General features: G+C 30.2%; 1 protein-coding gene across 1 annotated transcript; it reads right to left on the reverse strand.

Moving 5' to 3' along the window:
- Positions 1-2,186: 2,186 nt before the first annotated feature.
- Positions 2,187-3,210, reverse strand: LOC120091531 (ribonuclease MC-like). Its single transcript, XM_039049606.1, has 2 exons — positions 2,909-3,210; positions 2,187-2,734 (listed from the first exon to the last, which is right to left on the reverse strand). The coding sequence occupies exons 1-2, from the start codon at positions 3,152-3,154 to the stop codon at positions 2,330-2,332; spliced, it is 651 nt and encodes a 216-aa protein (XP_038905534.1). The 5' UTR covers positions 3,155-3,210; the 3' UTR covers positions 2,187-2,329.
- Between the last annotated feature and the right edge of the window lie 7,628 nt (positions 3,211-10,838).

The raw sequence follows: 10,838 nt of genomic DNA on the forward strand, positions 1-10,838 counted from the left end.
TTAGTATCAATAGTCAAGTAGGTTTATCGTGATCGAAGATGATACTGCTTTATCGGTCCTTTTTATATTTGGTTATTCATTTTTGTTAATTCTTAAGAAGATATTTTGATTTTGAGATTTTGTGATATCTTGTAGAATTTTATGCTTTTAATTTGAATTTTTTGTTTATGTTTCGGTTGGAGAGAAAATTGGTATAAAAATTGGCTCCTTCCTCAATCTTTTTTTTTTTTTTTTTTTTTTACTTCCTCAACACAAACATCAATCGTTATTTATTTATTTATTTATATAGATACAAGATACCTATGAAGGTTTCTATATAATCGATATCTAGCACAAATAGGGATGACAAAATCAAGAAGAAAGTATGATACTAGCTGAAGTGACAACTTAGGACTAAAAGGGGTTAGAAGCCTAACCGAGGCCAAGCCTTACCGAATGCCTAACTAGGCATCCTTTACACATGCCCTGACTGAAGGGATTATTTTAGGCCTTGAATATGGCATAAGAAAGATGCTTGACCTTGGTCAAGGTTGAGGCTGATCTAGTCAAACATGAATCCGATCAGTACGCCCCTTGGTCTAGTAGGTCATGATCTAATTATCCTAAAATGACTCTGAAACCTAGAGAACAACCTAAGTCAACTTTCTCTATAAATACACTCTTTCACTCTCCTACTTGAACATCAGAGTATGTATGGCAAGCACTACAACGATATGCATGTTTACTCTTTTGCAGGCCACGTTCTTCTCCCCTTCAAACAAATTCACTAAAGGTGTCATATAAAGGTTAGATCGTTTTTCCTGTCCAAAATTTGGCATCAACAAAGTTGTTTTAAAATTAGTTCTTTTTCAACTCAAGATAACTTCAAAAGAAATTGATTATAGTCGAAGCATTTGATTTGTTCTTTTTTAAAGGTTAAGAGTATTAATGTAACTTTTAAAAATTTAGGGATATTTTTTAAATGAAGTATTGATGTACGATTTCCACTACATATGCTAACGATAATGATAATTTTTTTTTATTGTTTTTTTTAAAGTTGAAGGGTATTATTATTGAGACTTTGAAACTTTTAATAAAAGTACAAAGTTCAAAGTTCAATGGCTACTTTGAAACTTTCAGTAATACCCTTTTTTAATTTAAAGAAAAAAGATATCATTGAAACTTTGAAAGTTCAAGAATATTTTTAACCAAAGTATAAAATTGAGGGCTACTTTCAACAATTTAGCCACTAAAATATATTAATCGGGTGGAGAAATTTTTCAAGAAAAAGAAAATCAAAGATAGACTGATTTACATAATTTATTTGTTACATTTTCAAATTGGTCTCAAAGTTTGAACTTAATATTTATTTATTTATTAGATAAACACATGAAGTTTTATCTCAAAATCAAGTGATAGTAGGAGTAACTCATCTTATCTCATAAAGAATGTGACGTTTTCTAATTTTCTTAATGTGAGATGACAAAAATGGATTTAGAAGTCCACTATTATATCCTCGTAATAGTAAATCAAATAGATGACATGTTTTGTAATATATTCAAATAGTATAATTAATTAAATTTAATTTATTCTTAATATAGATGATTAATAAGGGTGTTTTAAAAATCTGATAACCCGACCAACCCGGATTACCTAAACCGCAAGGGTTGGGTTGGGTTAGATTTTATTTTGGGTTGGATTGGGTTAAAAATGTTAAAAAATATTAAATTTGGGTTGGGTCTTGGGTTACCCCATTTTAGGGTCGGGTCAACCCGACCCGACTCGAATATATATAAAAGTAAAAAAAAACAGTCAAATTAAAAAAAAAAAATGACCCAACTTGGCCCAACCCGAAAATTTTGGGCCGAATTTTTGAGTTAGTCCGATTGGTCCACAAAAATCTTCCAATCCAGCCTAATCCAGACTATGTACACCTCTAATGATTAAATATTTACACAATCAACCACAAATATATTCAAACTCAAACTAATCAAAGAGATAACTAGTTTTTTTTGTCCTTTTTGAAGTGGATAACTCCTGTCTTAATCGATTTGGTTAGGTCTAATTTGGCAATAAATAAACAATTTTTTTTTTATAAATTTGTAAAAAAGACAAAATAATAACAAAATCGAAAAGGTTTATACGTCCAAAAATTACAAATAATTTATCCTTAAAACATAAAAAACGACAACTTTAACGCAGAGAGATCAGGATAAACAATACACCAACTTATTTCAATTATAGATATATAGAAAGACAACAACATATTCTGTTGCTTATGTTTATGAAATCGTAAAGTATAAAACGACTTATTAATAACATTATTGCATGAGAATTTAAGAGTTTATCCTCAGAAAATAAAACTCGTAGCACAATTGGATCTCGCTTTATTGCAGTTTAAAAGGGTGACACCATCGTCATCAAAGCACATAACAACCTCCGTCAATAGGACTTGGCCGTTTGATGCTGTTTTACACCGAAGAATTGGATCCTTCCCAAAATGGGATGAGATTACGCTTTCTACTCTTTGCTTCGCCTTTGAAGCTCCATTTGGTATTACTCCACCAGTTCTCATGACACTAAGAAGGTCAATACTGTGCCTCATGTTTATCGCCGTCTGGAAGTACGCTGCCTGATCGAACTTGCTCTCTGAGCAAATCCCATGTTTGTTCCACTCGTGACCCCAAAAGAATTTGTTGTTTCCCGTTATCACATTCGGCCAAACTATGTTCAGATCGTTTTCCAAGTGCGCAATCTGAAACCACCCACATAATATATTTAAAGAGCAGAGAACAATTTAGAAAATGAAATATGATTTGTATTCTATGATGTTACAACATTAACTAGTTGAACCATATTCATAATAGTTTTTAGAATCAATGAATGATTAAGAAAGAAAAATGAGATACTTTACGTGTTTCGGTATTACCTTAGTGAAATCAAAGGAATTGCCAGCGCAATTAGTTACAGAGCTTCCTCCCTTTTGCGGCCACAAACCATGAATTGTGAAGGATCGTGTCCCTCGTCCTACACATCGTCCTGATTGTAAAGCGCAAACCGCTGGCGGCCATTGTTGAACAAACCAAAAGTCATCAAAAGTTTGGGATTGAACAATAGGAAACAAAATGGTTAAGCCAAACACCAACAACACAATATTTCTCTTTGTTGTTGCCATTGCTCTCTCTTTGTCAGCCAAACGTTCAAGTTGTGAGAGATTGATGAATATAGTATTCCTATCGACCTCTCTATTTATACAAAAATCTTTAATAAAATTTTGAGTTCATTCGTTTCTAAACTTAAGCTGACCGTCGAAGTTGTATATTGAAAGTGGCGTCTACGGCATGCCCATTGCATAAAACAAATATTTTTTAACTTATTATCATCATTATTCATCATCATTCATCATTAATTCCGGTGTTTGGTGCTTCTAAAATGCTTTAACATTCAACTTTTTTTTTTTCCCTAATACTTTCGACAAATGTCATCCTCGAAATATTAAGAAAATGATTGAAAAAAAAATTACATTTACCAAACCATAACAAAAATGAGTGTAATTGTAATAAATTTTATCTATGAATAAATTATAATGAGTTTTAATCGTAAATGTATAATTAGATTGATTTTGATAGCATTTACGTAAAATTATGAATTTTGTCAAATTTACTATTACCGTTGCCTCTATCTCTACCTTTGAAGGTTAAATGATAACGATAATAGTAACAGTACCAACACATATGTCAAAATTGATAACTTTTCAGCTGTAACAATAACAAACAGTAATAGTAAAGGTAACTATAGCGATAATGGTAACAATAAGGTGTAATTCTCAAATGCAATTGAATTGAGTACTCTTTATCCATCAACTAAATTGCGTTATTTCATTACAGATTTGGATGTGAGATCTATGTGTCAGTACAAATGCAGAACACAAGTAAACAATACAAAAATTAATCAAATGGGACCCATTTTTTTTTTTTTTTTACTCTCATTGATCTATTATGTTTTGTGGGAATAAACCTGGCTTGACATATGAAAAATTACCATCATCATCCTTAAACTCAACCAAAGTATATATTATTTTCTGTAAGTGAAAAAATTTCTAGTAGCTTCATTCATTGTTTGTTATTGATTTGCACAGTGAAATAATATATCAATAAGTGATATGTCAAATGTTGAAGAAAAAAGGAGTATGTACTATATCATAATACAAGAAAATTTGTCATTGTAAGCTTTTAATTCATCAAATTATACTTGCAATTTGAATCAACGTCCGTAATCTGTAACTCGGATATTAAAAAAGGGTTACATTTTTAGTGATACCTTGTAATTTCTCAGTTGAGAAAGGAGACATGAATGAACTGAAATCACATTTGAATGAGAGAGATTCGGAAGACATAAAAGTATGGTTAAGAAAGTTTTAAAAAAATTGAAAGTCGATATCTAAACTAACCAAGTACACATTCCAAAAATAGAAATATATATATTTATATTAGTTTCAGAAACATTGAATAGGATGAATATATTTGAAATAAAATATGAAACAATTGGTGTTGATATAAAGAAGCATGTCAAATGTGGCGGCTTGATTATAATCCATCGGAGATATGTGAAGGTAGGCATATGCACATGCCCTCATTTAATAACACACTTTAAACTCAACGAAATAATTAATTGTAGTCATCTTGCAATTCATTACGTAATAAATTCCTATCATTAAATAGAATTAAATGATGAAGCGTTGATGTTTCACAAAGTAAAAGATAAAGAGATAGAGTAAATTAATATTATTTTTATCAACAAGAGCGTAACTCAATTGGTACTTCAACTAAATTCTGTCGCCTGCAAAAAGGAGATAGGAAGGAAGACCCATTTTCACCGTTGACCAAGAGGAGCTGTTGGAGATAAAGCTCGAGAGAGGAGTCTTCATTATGTTCTTCATCAAGTTGGTTGAACAAGTATTAAAATTGAGCCAAAGAGAACAAGAAATTGGACTCTACAGCTTGACTTCTTCTTTTACATCTCATTTCCATTTCTCATTTCATTCAACTGAAATTATCGTACAAACATTTGCTATCTTTAATTCAATCGTTGATTATTCACCACTTATCCATTTGTTTACATTCAAATCTGCTTGTGTCTACTAGTTTTCTGACTTAATGAACGTTTGAATTCCATATGTCAATCATCCTGATCAGTTGATTGAAGTTACTAAGTAGTTAAACCACTTGAGAGAAGGCATTTAACTATAGAACACATCAAGTCGGAGCGCATAGTAGGTTTAGAGGTAAAATTACTTGCACCTTTATTCTATTATTTGTAATCAACACATGTACCCTAGAGATAGGAATACATGTGGTATTCACATTGAGAAATGTTGAACTAAATCTAAACTGAGGAATAGAAACACCAACGCATAACACAAACACTTAGCTTGTAAACCAGCATCCATACCATTTTTATCTCACTTTCACCATACTCACAAGCTTGTTACTCTCACTTGGGATCAACGCATATCATCAGTACTTAGAACTATTCATCCATAATTTTTCCTTTTTCCCTTTGAACTCCTACTTCTTCTTGTATGCGTGCATTTAGGTTAGTGTACATAATCAACATGTAAGTGAATTTAAGAACCCTCTGCATTAGATTGAAAACAGAATTTGCATTAGACTACTATAAAATTCCTGCATTCGACCTGGGACTTACCAAGAAACCTAAGTTAGATTTATACCTGGATCTGATTTAGGAAAGCTTGTACGTATTTCACAAGGTGTGCTTACATCCACTCTGATGTATCGCCTACTTTTCTTACTTAGAGAGAAGTTAATCCATCATCCATCTCTACTCATCATATCCATTTATTACCATTCTTCATCTTCCGCTTTGATTGATTAAATTTGTTTACAATTTTCTTCATGAAAACTTTATCACTGTCTATATCTTCATCTATCACTAATAGACTTCTATTGTTGTCTATCAGAGATAGACAATGATAGACTATCTCTGATAGTCCATGATGGTAATCTATGTGTGTCTATCAGTGCCTATCTCTGATAGACACATATAGACTACTATCATGGTCTATCAGAGATAGATACTGATAAACTTCTATCTGTATCTATCTTTGATAGACACTCGTTTTTCTTTTACACTTGTGGATACTGATTACATTTCTCGTTTTTATATATTAGGTTGATCCCATTAACAATATTAATACAAGGTAATGGATGAAGATAAACAATTCATAGTGAAGTTAGACTTGGGATCTTGTAGTTGTCGAGTATGGTATCTTGAGGAAATTCAATGTGCACATGCACTTGTTGTACTTCGGATGCTTAATTTGGATACTTATTCTTACGTATTTGAGTGTTATTGTTCAAGAACATTGTTAGCAACATATAAAAGTTGTGTTCAACCTGTTGGAGTTCATCTAGATTGGAGGGCTGAAGATGACATCATGAAAGCATTACCTCCTCTTGTTAAATGTCACGTTGGAAGACCTAGAAAACAAATGATTCGATCTATAGGTGAATTTAAAAGTACATTAAAATGTAGTCGTTCTAATTGCAAAGGTCACAATAGTAGGACTTGCGAATTTGAACAAATTAATCAATGATGTAATATATTTGCATTTTTTTTATATGTATTGACAAATGGTTTGATATTAGTGTTTATGATAGTTATTTTTTTTGTTTATTATGTTCTTGAGTTGTAAACGAATGAGATAATATCTTCACTTTTCTATGGAACAAACTAACTATTAGTGATAGATACTGATAGATGTCTAAGTGATAGACATTGATAGATAATGAATGAATGAGACATGAATGAACTGAGTTTAGGAAAGAGACATGAATAAACCGAGATCACATATGAATGACACCTTGTAATAGTCCGAGTTTAGTAGGGAGACATGAATTAACCGAGATATAAGAGTATCATGAGAACATGAAAGTATGATTAAGAAAGACTTAAAAGAATTGAAAGTCGCCACCTCTACCAACAAAGTGCACCTTCCTTTTTGGTGGTTCAATCATAAGAAGTCCAAAGTTAAGCATGCCTAGCTTGGAGTAATCTTATGTTGAATCTGTGATGGTTTGTGGCTTCACTCTTGGAGGCAGTCCAAGATAAGAACAGATGACGATGCCAGGTTGCGGGGGATGTAGGAGAATGTTGGAGTTATCGGATGCCGAATTTAGATTCTGAATCCTGAGTTTGGGACATTACACGATTTTTGCTCAAAGATTCACTAAAAATGATATTATCACGTGTATCCAATAAATTATAATAAAAAAACATATATGTTTTGGTAAAAGATTTACGAAAGTACTTGAAAAATATCTATTAGTAATGACGGACATGTACTACCTTTTTTTTTTTTTTTTCATGCCGGATATTAATCTCTTCATATCTCTTGCTAAATTAAAAAATAATTATATAAAAAAAGTGTTTAGATATTGGACCGAAACTTATCACATTTAGAATGGCTAGAGCTTAGAAGTGGGCAACCAAAAAAATATCGGGAAGCTAAGATTTGCCGCTTTGATTGGAATAAATTTGAAGATTTGATTGTCTAAATTTGTCGACATTATCTCATAAGATAGTTATGGAGACGTGGGCGGCTTGTGCATTTGTCCCATTGAATCAGTTATGTATACATATATATTTTGAAACAGAAATCAATTATATATTTGGATCGTTTTCAAATACAGAAAATGAATTAAAATATTTATAAATATAATAAAATTTTACTATATATCAATGATAGATAGCGATATACTCTCATCCGTGCCTATCATTTATATAGTCTCATAACCAATCATTCATGATTGACTAAATAATATCTAAATACCAAAATTTCTCCCTATATATCCTCGCAAAACAAGTTCATCACCAATTGTAGCAACATCATCGACTAAATTGCGACCTATTATAAATGAATTGTGATATTTTGTTATTATTTATAAATATTTTCAACAATTTTATCATTTAAAATAATTTTTCTATATATATTTTTTTATACGGACATAGAATATGACGAAGATATTTGAATTAAAAAGAAAATAAAGCAATTTTTTGAGGGACAAAAATGAAACAATTAGGCTACGCCCATATTGCAAATTTTCATAAAATCAAATGCGGCGGCCAAATTTTAAGGCGTCGAAGATACGTGATTGTGAACGTATGGGTGGGCGCCCATGCCTCATCTAAATATAATAGCGAAATAACTGCACGATTAGATGGAAAAAATAAGTTCAAATATTACTTTAGTTTTTATATTTTTTATTTTAATTCATTTTAGTGTTTATATTTTTAATTTGTTCATTTTCATCCTTATATTTTTAATTTTAGTTTATTTTGGTCCTCATACTTTAAAATGTTCATTTTAGTCATTCTATTTTTAATTTTAGTTCATTTTTGTCTTTATATTTTTAAAAAGTTATCATTTGATCCCTTCATTTTCACTCTTAAAGGATAAAAATTGTCACTTTTTTAAAAGTTTAAAGATCAAAATGAACTAAAGTTAAAAGTAACAATGATCAAAATAAACACTTTTAAAGTTTAGGAACCAAAATGAACCAACGTTGAAAGTATAAGGACCAAAATGGACAAACACCAAAAGTACTGGGATCAAAATAGTATTTAAACCGAAAAAAATATTATAGTATATTTTAGATTGTACTCATATTATAATTATTTATTATGTGATAAACTCTTCTTTCTTCTTCGTCTTTTAAAAAAATTTTCAATTTTTTATTAGCCGAAAAAAATTAGAAGCCCTTGAATAATTGTTGATGGGGAAAAGTATAAAAAAAATGAAAAATTGAATCTTGTAGCACAAATTATTAGCAAATATAGTAATAATTGGAAGTTTTCATAATTATAGCAAACTACATGAACAACTCATGAATCCCTTTTGTGTTAATCTTAAAATGTCTTTTAACAACTTCTTTAATTGCATTATAATTAATCCATCATATTCATTATTTCGAGCTACATCGATATCATAATTTTGAACTCTCTATATGGCTTTCCCTTTCTATGCGGATATTTAACATAAATCTCGATTCTAAATTTGAAAATTCTCTAAATTTAGATTTAATCTGTCTTTAAATATGGATTTCAATTTGAAATTTCATATTATCTTACTTTTTCGGTTTTTAAATCAGTCTTTTTATATTATATTTTTTTTTTCTTAAGTTTCTTTTCTTTTTCATGTCATTTATTTATTTTGTTGTTTAGATATATGTTTTTGCTAACCAATAATTCATACGATTTTTAAAAGAGAAATTATTTCAAATAGTAAAATTGTTAAAAATATTTATAAGATATAACAAAATTTTTGAATTATCAATGATAGACGTTGATAGACACTATCAATATCACTATAGACACTCATAGAAGTCTATCAGTCTCTATCATTGATTGTTCTAAAATTTTGTCATATTTTATAAATATTTTGATTTATTTTTCTATATTTAAAAACAACCATTTTTAAAATTATTTTTCTCGTTATCTTTATTATAATTTTGTTTTAAACATGAACTATATATATACATCTCATGCTTGCATGGCCATCTAACAAGTGACCATTATTAGTATATTATTTTGATGTCTATTTATTTATACTTAATAAAAATCTATATATTTACCTTACTAGTTCGACATTCACATAATTAATCGTATATTTATATATTTATGTAGGTGATTGACATGATCATATTTTTATACATGCACGAAGATCAAAGATGATAGCTTATTTTAATTCCATGGTTTTTTTCTTTCACTTTGCCATCCCCTTTAGATGCTAGCCTTTGTTTGATTCAAAATTTTGCTGGTTGTGTCAAGTTTATTACTTGCAAGTTCGAAAGGAACTCTTTTAGTCCTCTTTTCGAGTAGGTTTCTTTGGTATATCTGAGTTTGTTTTGGCCAATTTTAGTGTTATGGGAAAATTTGGGATTATGATTCTTTTTTCCCCTTATAAAATTCATTTCTAAGTCTCCATGTTGTATTTTTTTTTATTTTTTATTATTACTTGATGTTTTAATCATTATACTATTCCTTTAGATTCTCAAGAAGCAATCCAAGAATTTGGACATTTTTCGACGACGAAAACCGTCGGCTAAGGTTTAAAATACCATCGGCAAAATCTTTTTCTACTGTAAACCAATTGTCGGCAGCATCATCGAAAAAACGTTGTCGAGAGAACCTGTCCCGACCCAAAAATGCCTTGTTGTAGGCAAAAAAGATATCTCAATGGATCGACGATGGAGCTTTCTATCGACCCTTAATGATGTTTTCGGGACGAGTCATTTCTCTCGACGGTAAGAATAAATTAATATCGTCGATCGAAGTTAACATATACCAATGGTGTTTTTCGGCATCCGGATATAGTTACTTAGCCCAACACTTCCTCTACGATACTACCGTCGGCAAAAGTTATCATGAGAACTATTTTATCGTGCAATTGCACTTTTTCCTACCTCTATACCGTCGAGAGTTGGTTACTTCTTTTGATTATATATTTAAGCGTCAGAAATATCTTTTTTTCTTTATTTACTAAATTTTTTATCTATTTTTTTTTCTCTTTTTACAAATGTCATACCTGTTTGAATCTTACAAATATCAAATAAACTAAAATAAAAATTACCAAAATTAATTAGATGTCTACAATAGTAAATAATATCTAGAAAACATGTTTGAATCTTAAGAATTTGTCAAGTAAACAACTACTAATACCATCCGTCTTAAGTATAAGATAACATCAACAAATCCTAAACTCTAAAATAACATTACATAATAACAAACTACCTATAAAACACAATTCTAGATCCTGACTAAGCTTGTTGGGAGATGTA

The sequence above is a fragment of the Benincasa hispida genome, chromosome 11, assembly GCF_009727055.1.
Source record: "Benincasa hispida cultivar B227 chromosome 11, ASM972705v1, whole genome shotgun sequence".
Lineage (NCBI taxonomy): Eukaryota > Viridiplantae > Streptophyta > Magnoliopsida > Cucurbitales > Cucurbitaceae > Benincasa > Benincasa hispida.